The sequence below is a fragment of the Lotus japonicus genome, chromosome 1 (genome assembly GCF_012489685.1).
Source record: "Lotus japonicus ecotype B-129 chromosome 1, LjGifu_v1.2".
NCBI lineage: Eukaryota > Viridiplantae > Streptophyta > Magnoliopsida > Fabales > Fabaceae > Lotus > Lotus japonicus.
The window spans coordinates 136,575,972-136,598,819 of NC_080041.1; the positions used below are offsets into that span (position 1 = coordinate 136,575,972).

General features: G+C 35.1%; 5 protein-coding genes and 2 non-coding genes across 9 annotated transcripts; 2 read left to right on the plus strand and 5 right to left on the minus strand.

Moving 5' to 3' along the window:
- Window positions 1-62: 62 nt before the first annotated feature.
- On the minus strand, window positions 63-136 carry TRNAV-AAC (transfer RNA valine (anticodon AAC)). Its single transcript has one exon. It is a non-coding gene; the product is annotated as a tRNA-Val (tRNA).
- A 1,937-nt stretch (window positions 137-2,073) lies between these two features.
- LOC130731418 (DNA-directed RNA polymerase III subunit RPC10-like) lies at window positions 2,074-3,841 on the minus strand. Of its 2 annotated transcripts, none has more exons than XM_057583708.1 (4): window positions 3,645-3,841; window positions 3,288-3,467; window positions 3,108-3,198; window positions 2,074-2,335 (listed from the first exon to the last, which is right to left on the minus strand). In XM_057583708.1, exons 2-4 carry the CDS (start codon window positions 3,399-3,401, stop codon window positions 2,205-2,207), a joined length of 336 nt encoding a protein of 111 aa, XP_057439691.1. In that variant the 5' UTR covers window positions 3,402-3,467; window positions 3,645-3,841; the 3' UTR covers window positions 2,074-2,204. The 2 variants fall into 2 exon arrangements, with proteins under 2 accessions (XP_057439691.1, XP_057439690.1); XM_057583707.1 differs by having other exon boundaries at window positions 3,288-3,462; window positions 3,645-3,840.
- A 1,246-nt stretch (window positions 3,842-5,087) lies between these two features.
- On the minus strand, window positions 5,088-7,249 carry LOC130731419 (serine/arginine-rich splicing factor RS31-like). 2 transcript variants are annotated; one of them, XM_057583711.1, is made up of 5 exons: window positions 7,020-7,249; window positions 6,239-6,351; window positions 5,896-6,119; window positions 5,518-5,796; window positions 5,088-5,429 (listed from the first exon to the last, which is right to left on the minus strand). In XM_057583711.1, the coding sequence occupies exons 1-5, from the start codon at window positions 7,123-7,125 to the stop codon at window positions 5,405-5,407; spliced, it is 747 nt and encodes a 248-aa protein (XP_057439694.1). In that variant the 5' UTR covers window positions 7,126-7,249; the 3' UTR covers window positions 5,088-5,404. The 2 variants fall into 2 exon arrangements, with proteins under 2 accessions (XP_057439694.1, XP_057439692.1); XM_057583709.1 differs by lacking the exon at window positions 7,020-7,249 and adding an exon at window positions 6,478-7,003.
- Window positions 7,250-8,476: 1,227 nt separating this feature from the next.
- On the plus strand, window positions 8,477-8,549 carry TRNAE-CUC (transfer RNA glutamic acid (anticodon CUC)). The gene has a single exon. It is a non-coding gene; the product is annotated as a tRNA-Glu (tRNA).
- Window positions 8,550-8,830: 281 nt separating this feature from the next.
- LOC130731420 (ATP synthase subunit delta, chloroplastic) lies at window positions 8,831-9,797 on the minus strand. The gene has a single exon (XM_057583712.1). The coding sequence runs from the start codon at window positions 9,718-9,720 to the stop codon at window positions 8,998-9,000; it is 723 nt and encodes a 240-aa protein (XP_057439695.1). The 5' UTR covers window positions 9,721-9,797; the 3' UTR covers window positions 8,831-8,997.
- A 5,468-nt stretch (window positions 9,798-15,265) lies between these two features.
- Window positions 15,266-17,196, plus strand: LOC130731422 (ras-related protein RABA3-like). The gene is made up of 2 exons (XM_057583714.1): window positions 15,266-15,945; window positions 16,508-17,196. The coding sequence occupies exons 1-2, from the start codon at window positions 15,683-15,685 to the stop codon at window positions 16,971-16,973; spliced, it is 729 nt and encodes a 242-aa protein (XP_057439697.1). The 5' UTR covers window positions 15,266-15,682; the 3' UTR covers window positions 16,974-17,196.
- A 3,663-nt stretch (window positions 17,197-20,859) lies between these two features.
- Window positions 20,860-22,848, minus strand: LOC130731421 (AAA-ATPase At2g46620-like). Its single transcript, XM_057583713.1, has one exon. The coding sequence runs from the start codon at window positions 22,587-22,589 to the stop codon at window positions 21,237-21,239; it is 1,353 nt and encodes a 450-aa protein (XP_057439696.1). The 5' UTR covers window positions 22,590-22,848; the 3' UTR covers window positions 20,860-21,236.

Here is a 22,848-nt window from a genome sequence, read left to right on the forward strand (position 1 = left end):
AACTACCGCAACTGTAAAACAAAACATGTTTTGTAAAAAGAGAGGAAAACAACAAAACAAAATGGCTTCGCCCGGGTTCGAACCGGAGACCTTCAGTGTGTTAGACTGACGTGATAACCAACTACACCACGAAACCTCCTCAACATTCGATGTTATAGTTGTTGTACTTTTTCTTTTTATAAGTTTCTTGTGTAGGTAAAAATATGGAATAACCTACTTGCATTGCATAGAGCAACAAGTCTCTTTTTCTCCCACAAAAATATAACATAACCAAGCAAACTATAATGTTTGGATAGCTATTCAGATAACATTTTTAACTTCCAAGAAACGTAAACGTGATTGGAACTCTATAGTCGATTTCCATTAACTCCATGTCTTGTTCTCCCTAAATTTTCCAAGCTCTGTGGTTAAGCTATTAAACAATTACCCATGATAAGTGTAGAGTGAAGATGATTTTTTGTTGATTTCCTCTGTCCTCTTATTAATAGATACTTCCTCCGTTCCTGATCTTTTGTTGTTTAAGGTTATGCACATTGTTTAAGAATGCAATTATTGATATATTTGTTGACATAAACACCCCTATTTATTATTGAGTTAGAGTGAAGAGAGAGAATGATAGTTATTGGTTAAAAACTTGTTATGATTTTGATTGATGAAAATAAGAGGTGGTAGGTGAGAGATATATTATTAAATGAGGGTATACATGGAATAAATTGAGAAAAAATGCATTGGGTTTGTAAAACAACAAAAGTTTTGAAATTTTGACCAAAAGTTAAAACAACAAAAGATCAGAAACGGAGGGAGTATTTTTTATTGTCTCTTGGGTTGTTGCTCGCTTTGTTATTATTAAGTAGTTTATTTCATATTAAGAGTGCTAATGATTGATTTAATTACTCTTGGGGTCATGAGCGGATATTTATTACTGGCAATCATGGCTTCACGGCCCTTGGCTTCCACTAACTAATTAGCTGGCTCTTTATGGTCGGTAACCTGGGAGGCTCAATAATGAGTTCTTACTTTCGACCGAGTTATCATGAGTGGTAACACGGGAGATACACAACACTCGAAGCCAATTATTGATCTTGCATATTGCGGATTTAAGTGGTAACTATATGCTTTTTTTTCCTCCTTCACATTTTTCTTCTATATTTCTTTCTATGATAAGGGTGAAAGGTGAATTTGTGAAGTGGTGGTGAACAATGTATGACCTATTTTCTATATGCATTTCCTCCATGTTTCTTTTCATCTGCAATATAGCAATAAGCCAGTAACATAGTGCTTGTGTTATTTGTACGTTAAGTATGGAATATACATTTTCTCTTTGAAGATAAGTGAGTTAGAATTTCTATATTTTATTTATTAATTTTATTTATAAAAAAATCATATTGGTACATTGAGTTGTGGGTTAGTAACTCACATAGATCCTTTAGGCAACCCCTTTCTCTTTACCTTGAGAATGATAGTGCAGTCTCTGTTATCTCTTAGATCGTGGAAAATCTGGAGCTGGCATATCATGATCTGGCTTCAAAGCCGTGCATACTGATTACCTGATAAATGAAACCTCTACATGGGTTTAGCCCCTCATCTGACTACTCCTCAAGAGGAGGGTTAAGACCGTATGGGGGCTCTCCAATGCTTGAAGATGACCAAACTTTAATGCCACATCCATGCATATGTAACTAGTGTTTCCTCTGAATTGGTTTTTAATCAATATAACTTTTCTGTGTGTGATATACTATACAAAGAGTTTTTTGCAACAGATGAGCCGAGCAACTGCATATTAAACATTGTGGAAAATGCTACTTTTGGGGGTGAGTATAATTCTTGTCCTAGTTTGGCTAAGCTTGGAAGACCAATAAGAGCACAAGGATTTGTTGCATACTAGCTTGGAAGACCAATAAGAGCACAAGGATTTTCTGTGTTGATTCTAATCTTGATGGGAGTTATAACATCAAGCAGCAATGTTACTTTTAACTCATTTGGCAATTTTGAATCCTTACCATGAAAATTATGAGGAAAATTTTACCGTTTTTACCATCTCAAATTACCAATCCTTAAAACAAAAATCTGTGATGACAGAATAAAAACAAAGCATTATTTTTGAGAAAAAATGAAATAAAAAACAATCCAAAAATCCCTTAGCTGTCATGTAATCCCAATTAGAAGCAGCTAACAATGAAATAATACATCGCATAAGAATGAAGTCAATCCTCACGCCATTGATGCCTACACTTTTCATTCAAGCACCAGTAAAATATAGTTGCGGGCTCATCAGCTGATCGAATCTGCATTTCTGTGTAGGCAGCTTTATCATGACTGCAATTTGGGCATCGAACTACAAGAAAAAGGAAAAAGAAGAGAAAAAAGGAAATGGTGATCAAGAAAGAACAAAGTAAAAAATAAAAAATCTAGCATAATTCGTCATCATCGCTTAAAAATACTTTACTATATTGTAGAGAAGCAAGAACCACAACCACCAAACCTTTTTCCGGCTAGATGGTGTCAGCAACATAAATTATGTAATGCCATAAAACTATGTCATGCATTAAGCCTAAAGATAGAAGAACATTCACCTTTAAAGCTCTGTTAATGGTTTGACTTAAAGTTTTAATTGGATTCCCTCAAGCTCTAGCTATAGAACTATCTTCCATCTGGTCAACCCTCCTAATTGGTACTTCTATCGATCTTCTCATAAGCTATTTTTAGAGAGAATTAAGCTATTTTTAGTGGGAGAGTTGCTAATCACAACTGTCATATAATATGCTAGTCTCTAACTCATGACCATTTCCCAATCAAGCAATTTTTGTTTTTCAACAAGTTGAAAGAGCGCATATTAATTTTAAAAATATTCTCAAACTTAGAAACGATTAAAAATGTGAATAATGGAAAAGAGAACCATGATGAATAGAAACAAGCTTTAGGAAAGGCAAATAAATTAAGAAAGTTCCTGTTTAGATGTTGATAAGCAAAACTGAAATTAGCAAACTGACAATAGAACATAAAAATATTCAGTTTCCTCAAAATTAAAGTATCCTCAGACGAAACCATCAAAATTTTGACAGCAGGGGAAAATGCAATATCAAAAATTGAAGAACAATGTAATGTACCTTCGGTTGTGGGGGCATTCTTCATGTCATCATAAGAGATAACAGGATCAATCTCTTTTCTGACCAAGCTTTGCTTTCTCTTAATCTTAACCTGAAAATTGAAAATACAATAAAATTGATAAAGCAAAGATATAAAAGAAAAGATGATCGAGATGAGTGGAATCGTATTCGTATTCCTACCCCTTTCTCGATGTAGCAAACGTAGGGGCAAGTTTGACAAAAAAGTCTTGAGTTGTGACCCATATTGGGCAGTTCAAATTTCAGCATGTTACTGCACGAAGGGCAAAACTCCATCGCGATTGCAGCCAGGAGGAGGATCAATTGGAGGACGGAAAATCGAACCAACCAACCACACCTGCGCTGCGGCAAGAATAGGATTACTGCTCAATAGTTTTTTTTTTTAGCTCAAAATTGACATGCTCAACAATTGCAATAGGAACATAGTATATTGAAATTGGATAGATCAACAAAACAGCATCACCAAATACCAATGAAACACACTAAATCAGATGAAGGCAATCAGCAGAATCAACATACCTGATACAAAGTTTCAATTTCAGTTTAGAGAACGAGAGAGAGGAAGAAGCAGCTCAAGCTCGAAGTCGGAGGAAATCAGGGAAAGAGAACGAACGAGAGAGAGAGAGAGAGAGAGGAAGAAGCAGACGATGTGCGATTCAAACAAAAACGTGTGTGTAAGGGCTGTACTCTCACTCACGCTGTCATTGATTATACCATCATCAACAAATGCCTATTTGGGCCTTTTAATTCACTTCTTTCTGGCCTTTTAATTCGTGCCCTACTGCCCTTTAATTTAATTGCTGAGTGTAATGGATTAAACTTTGTTTTTTTCTTTTGTTTGTGCTGTTGGCCAATAACAACTCCCATAAAAAAACACTCAGTTAACCACCAACTTAACATCTTATTATTCGTGAACTACTTTTTTTCAGTTCGTGTGTCGTATTCTAATTAAGTAACTGTGAAATTTTACAATATACATAAATGATAAAACTGTACATGAATATTATTTGTGTGTAGTTTTAAAATAGACTAATCAATAAAGGGTTTTTAGTGCTAGCTATCAAGTATTGCTTACATTATGATTTCATTATTCATATTTCTAGGTTTGAGCTCACTACTTAATCTAAACTCTATTGACAAAAAATGGTTTGAAAAACACACACTTCGCCTGAATGCTTAAGGTTTGGAGTCTTGCAGGCTTGCAAAGGGACAGATGGCAAGATGGACTCAAAGTAGCGATCGCAAGACCAAAAGGCTAATTCTCAAAGGTGATCTATATGTGTAGAGCGATCTCACACTCGAACGACCTCATATTTTAGGGCCGATCTAATGCATTAAGTGTTTAGATATTTTATTATTATGTCAAGTGTTGTTGAGATTTTTCACCGGTGATAAAAATATTACTATAATAAATACCATGTTTTACTAGGATGCCCTAATTTTACACCACTTTTTTAACCTACTATAACAGGTCAACATATCTTGTTTTAAAAAAATTTAATATGCTACAAATTTTTAATGATATTTTTTCTTTAAAAATAAAATGTATTGACCTGTTATACCCGGTCAAAGTAGGTGGTGTAAAATTACACCACTTTAAAAGTGGTGCATATTAGGGACTAGGGAGAACCCGTTTTACTAATATGAACATAAAGTCTTAAAAGTTATAGAAACCTTGGATATGTTGAATATTTATTTATGCTGAGTTTAATAAAAAAAATGTGACCAAGTGAATCAAACTAAGCAAGTGGTTGAAAGTTCAAATCTCTACCCGAAAAAAAATCATTGGCCAACCTCCTACTAGTATGTTGACCACAAAACAAAAGATTATCCTCATGACTACGAGTTGTGGGACACCTCAGTCAAAGACCAAAATCAATAAAAATGTGAAATAACATCCGCCCATTGAAGTACGACTAATTTTTCAAATGAAATAAATTCGTACTTCAAAACATAGCCAAAGATCATAACCTTTTGTACATTAATATTTAACCTTCAAAACTACAAATCTTTGGTTATGGTTACTCGCATGACCAAAATTCAATCACTTCACTTTCAGAATAGTAGTAGAGTCAGAAAAATAAAATCTAACCATATCAAGACATAATGTCTATACCATAGTCCACAGATACTAACGATTCTGACATTAAACATCCAACTTCAGAGCTAGAAAGAAAACAATAATTAAAATGTGAATAGAAATCATTCCATATCCCAAAAAGCAACATGATGCCAATGCAACCTGCTTCACACCCTAAAACCAAGCATTGCTTTTAAGTTCATGGCCTCCGGATCGGTGAGCGACTGTAGATAAAGAACACAAGATAAGCTCCAAATACAGAAAACAGCAAGTGCATATACATGTTACTATAATGACTACTGATCACAATACCTGCGATATCTACCATATTCAGGACTCCTGTGCCTGCCAAGATCAGGGCTCCTAGGCCTACCATAATCAGGGCTCCTGCGTTTGTCATAGCCCGGTCCATTGTACCTGTCATACACAGGGCTGCGTGGACGTCCATAGTCAGGGCTAGATCGCCTACGATAAACTGGACTGCGCGATCTTCCATAACCCCCTCCTCTTCTAGGACTGTTATATCTGTCACCCTTCTCATCATCATCCCTGAGAGAATACTCCACAGAGACCACTCTGTCCAGTACCTTACTGCAAGTGCAATGGAACCAGAAATATATTATTTGTACAGAGTGGGTAAAATAAGCAACCTAAGAATTTTAATAATAGAGATCAAATCTCATCACTAACCTCATATGAGTACACTCGAGAGCTTTAGTAGCATCTTCTTGTGTTTCAAATTGCACAAATGCAAAGTTCCTACGAATTCGAACATGAACAACCTTCCCATAAGGCTCGAAGTGTCTTTCGATATCTTGGACTCTAGTACGAATTGGGTCAAAATTAATCACAAATAAGGTCTTTGTAGGCTTCTGGTTTGTCCTTGGGCCATCTCGACCACGGCCACGTTCACCCTGTTAAAGTTAAACAAACATAATCCAGTTATAAAACGCAGATAGTGCATTAGTTACATCTGCGACTAAATAATGCAATGAAAATACGACTAAAACATCAGAATAAAATACTATCATACCCTAGCCCACTCCACTGAAAGCCTTCGCTTTTCATATCCAAATGGAAAATTGTCAAGTGCACGAATTGCATCCTCAGCATCTCGCTCTTCCTCAAAATAAACAAATGCAAAACCTGCACTAACAAAATTAGCATTAGAAACATATATAATGATGAAAGTCGAAATCTTACCCCCGGCAGGCAGTACATCATCCAAATCAGGTAATCACTTTCCCAGTCAGGAACAAAGGAATACAACACCTGCATTATATGTGAGGGCTGATGCACATGAAGCTTTAGAGGCGTTGAATGAGGAAGAAAACGATGATTGCAATTTAAGGGTTTTAATCCAAAATTGAGATCTGAGATTGTGAATGCCATAGCCAAGCATGCTTCTCCATTCAGACAGCAGGAGTGGTTTGAGTAATACAAGGCATTAGGCATGGCATGACAGAATTTCACTGATCCTCTAAGCATGGTTTATTAATTTGATTGATGATTCCACTATGAGCATTCTGATGGAAAAGGGCATGCCATGAAGTGAGTGAGTAACAGATGTTCAGGTGAGAAAATGTAGATGATGATGATGATGCTATCTGAGGGTGGAAGGGAGAACGAACAAGCACAGAAGCGGGAAGGTTTCCTTCCAAAAAAACAAAATAGAGCCACAGCAAAGCATAATTTCCGTTAGTATAAGTGAAATCAATACATACACTTTTTTTTTATCAGGATAATTAGATTCAGTTTCAGTTTACATAACCCTAAACCCTAACGAAAAAATAAGAAGAAAGAGTTAAGCTTACCAGATTTCATGTCAACGCGCTCAATCCTACCATACTTGGCGAACAAGCGTTCGAGCTCTGACTGACGGGTTTCGTACTCAAAGTTTCCAACGAAAACCGGCTTCATCTTCAAAAAACCAAAATCAAAGATCAGACGATTAACACAGAAATGCGCTACCCAAACAACTTTGAGGGTTAGACACAGTCACAGACAATTGCAAATGCTCGCTGGTTGTGGTCACTCCCCAAACAAATAGCCCTATTTTTCCATTTTATATGACAATTTTGACACCGTTGGATTATACATTCATTTTCTAGGGCTGTTATGTTATTCTAGGGTGTGAGTTTAGTATTCATTCAATTCTTATTAAGGGTTAAGATTTATTTCACTTTCAATTCATTCAATCATATTTTTATAAAGTTTCACTTACTAATTTCTTCTTTTCCTATCAAGTCAGAAATCATATCTCACATTTTCTCACCTTTGTTCTTGTTTCTTTTGGGGTGTGGATTCAATTGGTGTGAATTAATTATTGTTGTTGTATATCAAGGTTCTCAAAATTGAATGCTTTCAATAAACTTTAGGACATCCAATATTACGTGGGTAAAGATCTAAGGCATCTTTTCAGTTAACTTGGGAGAGAACTTACCTACAGTAATTATTAAGAGTGATTCACACGTGGTCATCTAATTGATAAATGACATATGTGATCATCGTATCCTTTATTTATATGATGATTCAAATAAGAATTTGGTTTGCTAAGAATTGGTTGATTCAGTGTGTGCATATTCTGAACGAGGCAAATCAAGTGGCGGGCCCTTTGGCTAATATGGCTCATGAATTGGAGCTTGGCATACATTCTTGCCATCTTTCATGGGTTGGAAATGGCTTGACAGCTAGGTCATCGTCAGGTTGTGTGCTATTCTGACTCCTTGTTGGCTGTTACTTTGATTCGGAAACCTCCCTCTCACTTTCATGAGTGTGTTGTTTTGATCAACAACATTTGTAATTTACTGAGGAAGGATTGGGTTGTGCGGTCGTGAAGGGAATGCTTGTGCTGATTTCTTATTTAAAGTGGGAGCTAACCTTTCCTTCACCTCCAAGATCCCCTCCCTGGCATGGAGCACTTGATTTTGGCTGATTCTTTAGGGATGGTGACAGTTAGATAGTAGGTTTTTTTTTTCTTCTGCTGTTTGTTTTCTCTTTTGTCCTCTTTGTTGTTAAGCATAAAAAAAGTTATACAATTTTTTTGTCCTTAATAAGTGTAAACCCTGTTTTAGAAATTATAGTCGTCTCTCATAATATATAAATTTTATGGACTTTTAACATACCTACTACTATTAGAGTTTTACAGTACCCAAAAAATTCTTTAAAATACATATAATAAGGTTAAAATTCATTAAGTTGTGTTATTTTTTTAATCCCTTTTAGTGTAAATCCGTTATATAATAGCTTGCTTGACTCATATTCACAACAATCCGTTGTAGTCTAGTTGGTCAGGATACTCGGCTCTCACCCGAGAGACCCGGGTTCAAATCCCGGCAACGGAATTTTTGGTTTGTTTTTTTGATTTTTTTCGTGGATCCAATGACAAAGTAAAAAGAGAGTAACTACAGCCTACATGACAGACAAAACTAAACAGTAAAAAGGTTTTGGGCTAAATATGGAGGGAATTGCTACTGAATTTCCCCATATAGACTGATAGAAGACCATTCTAATTGCTTCAAAGTTGCATTGTCTGAAAATATGTAACCAGTGCAGTCAGTTGTTGCATTTGCCATGAAGATACCAAATTTTGTGTTTGTCCAGACAAAAGAAATCCAGACTAAAATTTGCAGCTAATTGAAGTCTTTATTTGATTAATGAGGACAAATCCAATCCATTACATGAAATCAAATAACCAAAATAAGAGCTTTGAATATTGCGATTGAATTGTAAAGTTACATTTTTACAGTTCTCCTGATGAAGGGTGATTTTCACTTCACAACACAATTCACATTACACAGCAAAAGAGGCCAAACTCTCTGGAACCAAATTTTTTACCTTCACCCTCACTGCTCCACTCATTTGCTGCACGCTCTTAACAATCCCCAACAATTCATCTTCCCCCATTTTTTTCTCAGATGAAACCAACACCACTTGAGTCCCACAAAGCTCATCATAGATCCTTTCAAACTCTTGCAACACTTGTTGCACAATCCCCAACTTGTTCTTCTTCAGCAGCATCTTCAAAATGGTAACCACATGCCTGTGGAAATTTCCCTTCTCCAACACCCTCTTCAAAGCTTGTCTTCTAACCTCCTCAATCCTTGAAGGGTCAGCCACAAATGATTCAAAGTTCACAGTTTGGAGGAGTTTCAAGAGCCTCTGAACATCCCTTTGAACAGAGTGAAGGGAGTTGGTGCTCTGAGCCACGTCTATGACAGCTGCTGCATAACCAGTGGCAGGGTTTCGGTGGAATATTATTGGAGGTGAAGGTTTGATTTTGGGAGGTGGGGTGTTTGAGGAGGATGGTGCTAGAGAAGAAGAAGACTTGTGGTGTGATAGAGTTTTGATTTTGGGGATCAAGTTGTGAACGGTGGGAGCGGAGGAGACATGGTGTTGTGGAGGACGGGTGGGTGGTGCATAGGGAGTTCTTGTGAAGTAATAGAACTCACGGTTTGTTGGTGGAAATGGTGAGATTTTGAGGGTTGAAGAAACAGAGGTTGTCAAAGGATCCATGGAAGAAAGAGAAGAGAAGATGGACAAGTTTTTAGGTATTGGCTTTTGTGGAAGATGCAAATGAGAGGATAAGTTTCAGCCACCAGGTCTGGTAGTGGGGAATTGAGTTTGGTGCCCCACCACTTAGGCTTTGCACCCCACTTTATTAAATACGGAATTTAAAGTTCCGTATCAATACGGAAAATAAAATTCCGTATCTGTTTTAGTATATAATGAGTGGTTGAAAATGTGACACGCATGCTTAAATACAGTACGGGATTTTAAGTTCCGTATTCAATAGGGAGAATACGGAATTTTAAATTCCGTATTTGATAAAGTGGGGTGCCAAGCCCCATAGGTGGGGTGCCAAACCCAACTCCCTTGGTAGTGGGGTAGGGTTACCTTGAAAGCAACCGTTTAATTTTCTATGATTAATATCACTTATTCTAAATATTAAGTTTTTTTTGAAATCTATATATTAAATTATTAACAACTATTATAGTATAATTTTTTACATGTTAGAGTAAAGATATCTTAATCTTAATCTTGTTATCCTAGCCTCTTTATATATAGGATTAAGGATACCTCTTGACCTTATTGTGTTTGTTTTTTATCGGCAATGATGAATATATATTGAATAGAAGTACAATGAGTACTTCAACACAATACAAGGAATCTGGATCCTCTTCAGCTACTGGAGGGTCCAGCAGTGTATATCACACTTAAAAAAATTTAATGTTTAAATTACTTTTATCACCTCAACACATCTCAACCATTAATTATTTTGATCTATAGTTATAAATGAGTCGTAGAGGTTGAAGAGGATCCCAATCCCAATACAAGTAGAGAAAAATAAAGAGAACATATAGGTTACAAAATACAGAATACAGCCGAAGGAGCTGCAGCCAATTCCCACCACTGAACCCAAACTTTCCCAACTACTTGATTAACGACACATTGGAGGAATAGACAAAAGGAAAATTGCTTCATTAAAACCTTACTAAGAAAAACCCACTTTAGGATAAAACTCTAGCAAGGAAAAAAGAGTACAAGTTTCCTAAAGTTTATAGTGAATTACCAAAAGGCCATGAAATACAGCCAAAGCAGTGAACCTACAACCTTATAGTGTTGGAGTGTTATACTTATAGTGATTCATTAGGTCCTTAAATAGCATAATGATTAGTTAGTATCTTAGTTAGTGACCATTGAGGTACATACAACTATGTAATCTTGGGGTAAAAGCCTCTTAAGTTTGTGCATGCTACACGTGTTTATATATTGAGTTTGAAGTATCCCCTAGGATTATGTTGAGTTACGGTAGATGGTAACTAAATAATTACTACTGTCGTTGCTAGCTCGATATGCACACAACCCTCCAAAACTTATGCTAATTGGGCTTGAAGTGTGTCCCAAAAATTAGACCAAGTTAATGTAAGTGATAACTTGATGATTAAGTCAGGCTATTGTGGGTGATAGCTCAATAGATACACAATCATCCAAATCCCTAAACCTTGTGCTTATTGGGCTTCTAATGTCTCCTAGTGATTAGGTCGAGTCACCGTGGATGATAGTCTAGTAGTTAGGTCGAGCACTCAAGCTACCAAGGGCTGTGACTTAGACAAAGACAAAAACTTACAACAAAATTAATAAATCATAATTAAGATTGAACTAAATTTATGAAGGAAGAAACTTAACTATCAACAAATGAACCCAAATAAAATGCTGAGAAAAATCCATAATAAAGAAATAAAATTATACTAGAAATTAAACCCGTGCGTTGCACGAGTTTGTTTTTAAGTTATGTGTCTATTATTTGTTAAAATAATTTATGTAATATGAAAAATTATTGAATAGTAGATAATTAAGAATATGATAAACATATGTAATGTAATTACATTAATGAAGCTCAATAAAAAATTATTGTACACTAATTTTTTAGTTTTTTTTTTTGTATAAACATTTGATATACCGACAGATTCGAGATTTAGTCACAATTAAGGCTCATCATCCCTAGTATATTGTGTTGGAATTGAACTCGAGAGCTCTTCACACACACTCAGCCTGCGTTGTCAACTGAGCTACCCGTCTTTGATTAATTTTTTAGTATATTAAAGCACATATTTTATTTTTTATTTTTCTTTAATAAAAATTATTTTCAATTTATTTGGTGATGAAAATATATAATTAGAGCTGAAAATATATAGTAACGCACTCTCAATATTAAGTAAATGATGAAAATATATAATTAGAGCGGAATAAGTTAGTCTGTGTTTGTATAAAATCATTTATAAAAGTTAAAAGACTTTTATAAAGTGGTATTTTTCTCTTGCTTTCATGTTTTGGCCATGAAAGTAGTGTTTTTAGTTTAAACTTTATGGGAAGTGTACTAATGAAAGTTTTATGTCGAAACATATTCTCAATGATACATATAAAATTTATACTATTTATTGCATAATGAGTACTTAATTAGTTAATATGCAGCTTGTAAGAGCATATATATTTTTAACTTAATTATGAATTAAGATAATAATTTATCTTATTCGATAAATTCTTATAGTTTTATAGAAAGTAAAAAATTACAAAACCTCATAAGACAATTTGAAAACACACCTAATGAATGTCTACTACAATGGCTAAAATTAACTCTTTGTTTCCCTGAAATTCCATCCTTAAGGAATGCACTTTATGATAGACCTGTAACTTTCACTACACTTGAGTAAAACATGATTCCCTCAATAGAGGATATATGTGGTTAACACAAATAAATTATAAGGACTTAGTTAAAGAATATTCTTAAGCTCGTGTAGCATAATAATGTGCAAAAGTGAAAGTTGGTTAAGAATGGTTGTTATTTTTTATCAATGAAGAAATATTGTAGCTATATCAAATATGATTTCATTTAGAAACTTTATTAAATACTTCATTGCATACTACATTTTTAGTCTACTTTAGATGAGTGCAACAATGATAAACCTCATAGGAGGTTATAAACTCATATTAAATATTATTAGAAACATATTTTAAATGAAAATTATAACCAACCAAAAAAATTAAAATGAAACTAAATTGACAAATAAATTTAATTAAATTATTCTATTATTTTTTATAACTAATTAACATGACATGCATAACATATTTAATATATATCTCCTAATTTAATTAACTTAGTTTTTAATATATTTAATTTATTTATCATCATATATGTAGTTAAATAGAAAAACTACTCTAGCAACAATGATAAACCTCATAGGAGGTTATAAACTCATATTAAATATTATTAGAAAACATATTTTAAATCAAAATTATAACTAAACAAAAATTTTAAAATTAAACTATTTTGACAAATAAATTTAATTAAATTATTCTATTATTTTTTAACTAACATGACATGCATAACATATTTAATATATATCTCCTGATTTAATTAACTTATTTTTTAATATATTTAATTTATTTATCATCATATATGTAGTTAAATAGAAAAATTACTCTATGATAATTTTAACTATCATTAATTATTTAATAACAAATATTTATTAATTTTAAATCTATTTTATCTAAAATAATTAATTTTAAATATTATTTATAATTAATTAATTTTAATTCTTAATATTTGTCAACTCAAGTCATTTTTTGAAATTATAAATATTATTATTTCATATAGATATTTTTGTTAATATTTAATGTAGGTAGTTGAATAGCTTTTGACAATACAATTTTTTTTTTCAATTTTTAATTTTATTATTTAATATACTTATTACAAAGATAATTTGTTATTACTTAATGCATTATAATACATGCAATCTTTACTAATGCATTTAATGTAATGGTTCAAGTGTGCTTTACTTATATATATAGATGTTGTTGAGCCCCATAATTAATAGTTTTTTTTGGGTTAAAATATATAACCGTCCCTGAACTTTGAGCGAAATCTGAAAACTGTCCCTCGCCGGAAAATTATCTGAAATTCGTCCTCGTACTATCAAAAACAAATTTGACCCATCCCTCCGGCCGCCTTAGCTCCGGCAAGAGCCATTTTTTATTTTTACCCATCCCTAAACTTTGATCGAAATCTGAAAACCGTCCCTTTTATATTTTTATTTTTATTTTTATAAATTAAAATTCCTTAATTTCTAAGAATTAAATCTAATACCCTTTAATCTAAGCCCGAATTCCCAATTTAAGCATAAATCCCTTAATCTAACCCTAACTCATCCCAATTTAACCACAATTCTCAAGTTCTCTCTCCTTCAGATCTTGTTTCTCTTCTCTTCTTCTTTCTTCATCTTCATCTTCATCTCATTTCCTCCACCAACAACAACATCGTCTTCTTCTTGTTGTTGTTAGAAAAAATTTGCAATTTTAATTCTTAGAAATTAGGGAATTTTCAGATTTCGCTCAAAGTTCAGATTTCAAATTAGGGAATTTTAATTCTTAAAACTTAGGGAATTTTAATTCTTAAAAATTAGGGAATTTTAATTTTAAAAAATAAAAATAAAAAAGGGACGGTTTTCAGACTTCGCTCAAAGTTCAGGGATGGGTAAAAATAAAAAAAGGGCTCTTGCCGGAGCTAAGGCGGCCGGAGGGATGAGTCAAATTTGTTTTTGATAGTACGAGGACGAATTTCAGATAATTTTCCGGCGAGAGACGGTTTTCAGATTTCGTTCAAAGTTCAGGGACTGTTATATATTTTAACCTTTTTTTTCTTTAGTTGCACTTTTAGTCGTCTCTAATATCACGATTATGTGAATTAAGCTCTTGTGTTTTAAAATAAGTGATTGTGATGACAAGGTTTATTTGACATTGCACTTTTGATTATTTTCTTACTTCTTCATCCAAATTTGCTGAATAGTAGCACGGGCCTTGCAGCACTTCACTACTATTACAGATTAATTACTAGGAAGAAACCTAAAAAAAAACAAAATTACTAGGAAGAATTGATGATTGTGGCCGGAGAGTGTTATCTGTACAACACCAGCGCTGTCGGTGCTGATTGAAAACACCAAGCTGTGTGGTGTGTGCTATACTGATTACTCTGTCAATGCATTGGATATAAAGAATGTCTTCTTTTTATTAGCCTCCTCCTGAGTGACTCATATATGTATGGAATGGTCCTCATTGCAATGGTCCACTTGGGTTTAATACAAATCCTTTCATGCTGGAACAAATGGTAGGCCATGCTCATGCTGCACCAAATGCTCTTTTCCAACAAAATCATAAATGTAGGGGATCAAATAGATTATATTTTAATCTTTGAATCTATTGGTTCTTCTGAACCTCAGTAATTGAGGATATATTCATCATGATACCAGTAAGACAACTAAAAAAACTCAGACAAGTATGCTATCCAAATTAGAAAAGAATATGTAAATATTAGGAACTTGTCCATGAGCCGTTTCACCAATGTTAGAGGGCACCGCTTTGCGCTATTGTATTAATATATATTTTTATACATATATATATATATATATATATTAATATCATAGTATAATCCATTTTCCCTTTTTTTTCTTCCTCTTATTTCTACTCTCACTTAACTCAACCAAACAATGCCTTAATAATGCACACAAGCTCTTTAAGAAGCCCTTCAGTAACTATTACAATTTAGAGAGCCATTTGAAAATTCACAATTCTCCATAGATCACAAAATCACATCAATCTCTGTATCCTTTCTTTCTTCTTTTTTGGGTTAGTAAAAGAATTGAACCTTATATTGATGGCCTTCATTATTATGTGGTCAGTTGTGGAAGGCAATAATGTCATGTAAACAATATATTTGATGTAGTACACCTAATTCAGCAAAGCATTAAAGTGGGACAGAGACTGGGCCACTTTCCTTACCTATTTCATTTTTTTGCCAACATCAATTCAATTCAACACTGGTCTTGTTTGATTCATCTTTTCAAGCTTTTCCATGTTCCTACACTTTCTCTTATTTACGAACTGTGTCTTTTGATTGCTGGTGTTGCCGTGTGGGAAGAAAATGAATCAGGAAATGAATGGGGTTGAGGCTGAGAAGCTGCACCTGCAAGAGAAGAATGTGCATGATAAAATAGATTATGTGTTTAAGGTGGTGGTGATTGGGGACTCAGCTGTGGGCAAGACTCAAATACTCTCAAGGTTTGCAAAGAATGAATTCTGCTTTGATTCAAAAGCTACCATTGGGGTTGAGTTTCAGACCAGAACTGTCACAATTAATGCCAAAGTCATCAAAGCCCAGATCTGGGACACTGCTGGTCAAGAAAGGTTCACCAACTCCCCTCTCTCTCTCTCTATCTCCATTGATATCCCTATTAGATTTATATATAACATCATCATGTGAATTTTTGATATGAAAGATCATAATCTATTTGATTTGCTTGTCCATCCCCTGAATAAGAGAGAGCATCCTCTTTTCCAAAAAAAAGAGAGCATCCTATTAATATCTCATATTCAGTTGAAATATGAAATATGACAAATAAGTATTTGTAAATGGTACACAACCTTCACTTTGAAGTTAGTTTTTGGGATAAAATTATACCTAACTCAATTTCTAAAATGATATTAGAGTTTATTATAAATTTGTTTATTGTAACAACCTATATATGAAGCACTGACAATCAAAAGTTTATTCTGCAAATCTCACAATTCAAATGGAGTAAGGCATAACCTAAATTTAAATGGGGATCGTGGCAGCAATGTCACTTTGACACTAGTGACTTAAATTCTAATATTAGTAACTTTTTTGTTCTGAAATTTAACATTAGTAACTTGAATAATATTAGAATTTAACATTATAAATCTGAACTCTATTCTGTTGGTGATGCAGGTACAGGGCTGTGACAAGTGCATACTACAGAGGAGCATTAGGAGCAATGCTGGTGTATGACATAACAAAAAGACAGTCTTTTGATCATGTGGCTAGGTGGGTTGAGGAGCTGCGAGCACACGCAGACAGCTCCATTGTGATCATGCTAATTGGGAACAAAGGTGATCTTGTGGATCAAAGAGTGGTGCTCTCTGAAGATGCAGTTGAGTTTGCAGAGGAACAAGGCCTTTTCTTCTCTGAGACTTCAGCTCTCACTGGTGAGAACGTGGAGAGTGCGTTTCTCAAGTTACTTCAAGAGATCAATACTAGAGTTGTCTCAAAAAGGTCTTTGTCAGATTGTAATCATGGGAAGAAGACCAATGGTGGCAATAGCCTTAAAGGATCCAAAATTGATGTAATCTCTGGTCCTGAATTGGAAATTACTGAAGTGAAGAAAGTACCTTCATGTTCTTGTTCATCTAGTTAAGAGAGCAGGGTGAGAAATTTACACACAGTATTTTTTTTTTCTTTTGAAAAGAATTGTGCTTAGTTTAGTTATCAATACGGGGATGATGATTTTGTCTGGTCCATGTTGTCAATGCTCAAAATTGAAGAGCACTTCTTGCTTTAGTTTCATTATTATGACTTATTTACAACAATGAATTTGATATAATGTTTTCACCTATTCAATAAAATGGCTATTTAAATCACTCATGAATATTTACTTAACCTAAATCAAGTTTGATTCTTCACAAATTATATAATTTTATTTACCTAATGTGTCTAAATGATATAATACAAATTTGGGTTTGAATCATCTTAATATGCGGACCAATGATATTTATGATAAGTGATCGTCATTTGTCTTAAATATTATTAGTTCACCAATTAGAGTAATTTAATCCAAACTTTACCTAATTTTTTTAAACAACTCCTTGCTTAATTAGTTGTAGCCTCAATACAATAGACATGTTGAAGAATTTTGGCTTAATTGCACATTTAGTCCACCAACTTTGCCCTTCCTGTGAAAATCATCCCCCAACTAAGAATTTAGCAAAAACCGTCCTTTTAGGGGATGATTTTCGCACGAAGACAACGGTGGGGTGTAAACTTTCGGGACGATTTTTACTAATTTCATAATTGGGGGACGATTTTTGCAGGAAGGCAAAGTTGGGGGACCAAATGTTCAATTAAGCCAAGAATTTTCACAAAACATGGGACTTAGAGTTCAAGCAACCAAATGTTTAGTCATATTTAAGTCAATGTAGTATTTTCTTCCTTAAATATGAGCATACATACTCTAATACGGCCATACGTGTGCATGAGACTTAGTTGGAATCCCTTACATCAAAATATCAAAATATATATGACTCGTTTGGTTGTTAGGATAAGATAAAAGCAGAATATGATAAATGATTGAATAAGAACATGATATGTCAGACTCTTATCATATCCTGTGTTTGAGGTGAACAAGATATTGATAGGATATGATAGAAACAATGAAAAATAAATCAAAATTTCATTTGAAATAAAAAATTCATAATATTGATAAGTTGATATCCTATCCTAGGATAATTTCTATCATAACTCCCCCTCAGGATAACTTTTACACATGATAGACAAGATAGCATACGAGACATGATAGTGTTATCCTATCATGTTGATGCAACAAACAACATATTACAGCAGGATAGGATTACTGACTGTTTATCATGTCCACCAAATAGGCCCATAACGAGCAATGATATATACACACCTCATTTTTTAAACACTTCATTTCCACCTCTTTTTATTTCTCTCTCTCATTTTATCATCTATCACATCTCATATTTTCTCTCTCATACTTTTTATTTTCTTTCTATCTCTCTCACCATTCCACCTCTCCACCTCAAAAGAGAGGTGTGGATGAAACATTACTCCGTCATAATCTTCTATAGACCGTAAGTTAATGCTCTTGGTGGAAAATAAAATATGTGTGATTAAAAAAATAGTATATTTTCTATTCAGTCAATCATGTGATTAAAAACAGTACTTTTATGGGCTGCTCTCCCTTCCAAGTTTTGTTTTTTTTCAATAAATCAAGAAGTTAATAATTATTATTTTTTGAAAAACTGCTTTTATTTACCGGTCAATTACTAATCGTTTAAATTTTTTAAAGAATATATTAATTAAGCACAATGGGTGCTAACCCATATGCAAAGAATATATTGATCGTTTAAATGACAACAACAACCCCGCTGGGGGTGATGCTGAAATTTGCTTCCAGTTCATTATATTATTAGGCATTAGCTATTGTAATTAATTGAAATAAAAAAGTGTCGGCACTGAGAAACCTAGTTAGACTAAAAGGCTTACCTTACCTGCTCCCTGGTTTCCATTTGAAATCACTGTGTAAAGTCTACTACAATCACTACGTTTGGTGGGGGAAAACACATACCCAACTAAATCAAATAAATAGATGTGACTCAAAATTCTATACAATGTGTTTGGCTGGTATATTGAGCATCTAACTAAAAATGCTTGAAGTTTGAGCAATATAATGCTTAAAATATGAAAAGGGAAGACAGAACAAAGAATCATGTACATGAGTGACTATTAATATACAATAATATGATTGCATATCTTAATTTAGATTAATACTTCTAAAGTGATTTGTCAGATTACTGAGATATTATAATGGCTATTTGTCAGATTATTGACCATGAAAGGTGGCCTTATGAAAAAGTAAGAGTTAACTAATTTAATCAGTAAAATTAGCCTAACTAATGATATTTCGTTGTGCTTAGTAGGCTGTCTCTTGTACATAAATAAGGACAACAAAGAAAGATGAACTTAACTGTTGAAAAGCTGAATATATAAAGTACTTATCTCCAAGTGGGGGGAAATTGGAGGTCTTTTATCAAACAAGTTGCTGCTCCATATTGCAGATAGACATTGTTTTCTGAGTTTAAAATTTGAGTGAGAATTTGTATCATATAATATGTTATTTGGTCTTTAGGATGCACTTGGATATATTTGCAAATATTGATATGATAGACCATATATTCTTTTGGTGCATGTTTGTACGTGCTTTCTCTCAAGGAAAGTTCACCTCTTTCACACTTAGAAATGTATGACCAGAGTTCCAATAGCCTAAACGAACAACCCAACTACGTTCTAAGGATTAGTAGTTTCATTGAATCCGTGGTCAAACTCGCTACTAATATATTTGAAAGAAGGGTGGTTTAAAATATATAACCGTCCTTGAATTTTGAATGAAATCTGAAAACCGTCCCTCGCCGGAAAATTATCTGAAATTCGTTCTCGTACTATCAAAAACAAATTTGACCCATCCCTCCGGCCGCCTTAGCTCTGGCAAGAGCCCTTTTTTATTTTTACCCATCTCTGAACTTTGAGCGAAATTTGAAAACCGTCCCTTTTTTATTTTTATTTTTTAAAATTAAAATTCCCTAATTTCTAAGAATTAAATCTACCTAATTTGAAAATTCCATAATTTCTAAGAATTAAAATTTCCTAATTTGAAATCTGAACTTTGAGCGAAATCTGAAAATTCCCTAATTTCTAAGAATTAAAATTGAAATTTTTTTCTAACAACAACAAGAAGAAGACCATGTTGTTGTTGGTGGAGGAAATGAGATGAAGAAAGAAGAAAAGAAGAGAAACAAGATCTGAAGGAGAGAGAACTTGGGAATTGTGGTTAAATTGGGATGAGTTAGGGTTAGATTAAGGGATTTGTGGTTAAATTGAGAATTCAGGCTTAAATTAAAGGGTATTAGATTTAATTCTTAGAAATTAGAGAATTTTAATTTAAACAAATAAAAATAAAAATAAAAATAAAAAAATGGACGGTTTTCAGATTTCGCTCAAAATTCAAGGATGGGTAAAAATAAAAAATGGCTCTTGCCGGAGATAAGGCGGCCGGAGGGATGGAACAAATTTGTTTTTGATAGTACGAGGACGGATTTCAGATAATTTTCCGGCGAGAGACGGTTTTCAGATTCCGCTCAAAGTTCAGGGACGGTTATATATTTTAACCCTTGAAAGAATGCACATCAATCCAAAAGCTAGAACACGGAGCTACAGGTTTGACATGGTTTTGAACGACAATTGTGGTACATTAACCCCCAACCAAACATGCTATAAAGATACTTCCATTTTCAAAACAAAATTGAATATCAAACACGCATTGTCTAGTTTGCTTTAACGACTTCAAGATTTGTCTCCATGGAAGTGCATCATTCATTTGACATTTAGCTAGCCTTAGATAGTAGGAAATGACAAAACAAACATGGATTTAAACCCAACACAAACACGACCAAGATGGTTTAAATTTGGTAAAACAAAAAGGTTAATGTTCAAAGACAAACACATAGTTCGACTAAGCATAAAGGTTTTTCTATAAACATGTAAAAATCTGTACTGATTCATAATAATTCAACAAAATGGGAAACACATGTACAGGTTAGTTTTCTTTGCCTATGCAAGTTCTTTCTTATGTGCAACTATCAATCTATTTCTACATATTACATTTTTTTTTGGATGTTAACCGGGTATCCACGATCAATAGTCCTGAGACTAATCTCCCACTATCGGTGCTCTAAGAAGTATGTGACTGACCAAAGAGTTCATTCGAACCTCAATCACTAACTTTAAAAACAAATATAAACATGTCCAAGAGTGTATCAATGTTGGTTGCATCCAATCCAATGAACAAAAAAAGGTGCAAATGCAGGTTTGTCCTCCAATCCAATCATCGCAATGGACTTGCCAATGTACTATTAGGGGAAGACGAAGATCTTCTCGCAACCCTCAATCTGAAAAAACCGTACAATTTCCGCAAATCCTTCGCTGTACGGAGACCATCATCCTCATCCAACTCATCATCCCCCGTGTGCTGTTGGTTCAACCCGCGCCCCCTGCCATCGCCGTCCGTTTGCAAGGCCGTGATGACCGATTTGATTGCCCGACTCGGCGAGCTCCGGTTCGCGATCATCAACTCACCGATCTCGGCGGGGCTCAAACTCGCTCCGTTCTGGAATATCTCCTCCACCTGCGGGAACAGCTTGTGCTCCTTCACGCCAAGGTAGCTGCTCGCTAACGTCTTGAACGCAGAGAAATCGCACAGCGGGAAATGAATGTGCACGTCGACCCGACCCGGACGAAGCAGGTTCGGGTCCACGTTCTCCTTGCTGTTCATCGTGAACACCATCACCCTCTCCTCGCCGCAGCACGAGCTCAGAACCCCGTCCATGAAGTTCAGCATCCCCGCCGTCGATTTCTCCGCCAGGAACCGGTCCAGATCCTCTACAACCACGATCGATCTCGGCGTCGTTTGGAGGAGGAGGAGTTTGAGATCCGAATCTCCAGGAACCTTGGAGAGGTCGATGTCGTAGACGTCGTAGCAGAGGAAATTGGCCATGGCGGCAACGAAGCTTGACTTCCCGGTGCCGGAGGGGCCGTACAGGAGGAAGCTTCGTTTCCAAACGCGACCAAGGCGATGGTAGTACTGTTTCGCCTTGAGGAACGATTCGAGATCGGATTTGACTCTGCTTTTGAGATCAGGCTCCATGGCGATGGTGTCGAAGGTGGAGGGGTGGGTGAAGGGAACGGATCTCCAGGAGGTTCCGTCGGCGTCGGCGTTGACGAAGAGACGCAAGTCGCGGTTCCCTTGCTGGTTGATTTCGGCGGCGACGGCGCTGATGTGGTGGAGGTAGGGGCGGAGGATTCTGCGCCTGTCGGATTTTCTGATCTTGAGGACGAAGGCTGTGGGCTCGTTGGACCAGGAAACGGTGGCTCCGAGGAAGTGGTCGTGGATGGTTTGGTTGGGGCCGAGGGAGAGGATGACGTCGTGTTGGGTGGGGCCAGTGAGGAGGTTGGAGAAATCAGAGTCCTGAATGGAAGGGAGGGAATGCAAGTAGAGGGAGAGGTTTCTGTAGAGATGATTGTGTTGCATGGTTTGGTTGAGTAGTGGGACTCTGAAGAATTGGTAGACGTGGAACCAATCTTGGATGGGTCTCCACCATCGAATGGAGAGTAGAAGGAAGAGGAAGAGGAAGAAGGGTGTGAGAAGAACAAGTATGGGGTTGCAGAGGAAGAGAACCATGGTGATGGCAATCTCAAAAGGTCATGTTTGGTTGGTGCAGTTAGTTTGCAGAATTGATTTTGATTTTTGAATTGAATTGATGGTTGTTGAGGAGGAGTGAGTGAGTGAGACTGTGAGAGAACGCGTATATTGCGAGCGAGTCTGTTATTATTGCTGCTGCGACTGAATCAAATGCTCGTCGGGGTCTAGTCTTTTCTTTCACTCTTTTGTTTGTTTGCAGATGCTATTCATTCATGCTACTTGTTTACCGCTTCTGTGT

What these genes read in the sequence shown, in the direction of transcription:
- LOC130731418 (XM_057583708.1), bottom strand. Translation starts at nt 3,401, where the DNA reads ATGGAGTTTTGCCCTTCGTGCAGTAACATGCTGAAATTTGAACTGCCC. An exon ending in TTTGCTACATCGAGAAAGGG is followed by an intron (nt 3,199 to 3,287) that starts GTAGGAATACGA and finishes TTCAATTTTCAG; the next exon opens with GTTAAGATTAAGAGAAAGCA. An exon ending in GAATGCCCCCACAACCGAAG is followed by an intron (nt 2,336 to 3,107) that starts GTACATTACATT and finishes TTTTTCTTGTAG; the next exon opens with TTCGATGCCCAAATTGCAGT.
- LOC130731419 (XM_057583709.1), bottom strand. Translation starts at nt 6,607, where the DNA reads ATGCTTGGCTATGGCATTCACAATCTCAGATCTCAATTTTGGATTAAA. An exon ending in AGCCCTCACATATAATGCAG is followed by an intron (nt 6,352 to 6,477) that starts GTGTTGTATTCC and finishes TTGTTAGTGCAG; the next exon opens with GTTTTGCATTTGTTTATTTT. An exon ending in TTTCAGTGGAGTGGGCTAGG is followed by an intron (nt 6,120 to 6,238) that starts GTATGATAGTAT and finishes TAACTTTAACAG; the next exon opens with GGTGAACGTGGCCGTGGTCG.
- LOC130731420 (XM_057583712.1), bottom strand. Translation starts at nt 9,720, where the DNA reads ATGGATCCTTTGACAACCTCTGTTTCTTCAACCCTCAAAATCTCACCA.
- LOC130731422 (XM_057583714.1), top strand. Translation starts at nt 15,683, where the DNA reads ATGAATCAGGAAATGAATGGGGTTGAGGCTGAGAAGCTGCACCTGCAA. An exon ending in GACACTGCTGGTCAAGAAAG is followed by an intron (nt 15,946 to 16,507) that starts GTTCACCAACTC and finishes TTGGTGATGCAG; the next exon opens with GTACAGGGCTGTGACAAGTG.
- LOC130731421 (XM_057583713.1), bottom strand. Translation starts at nt 22,589, where the DNA reads ATGGTTCTCTTCCTCTGCAACCCCATACTTGTTCTTCTCACACCCTTC.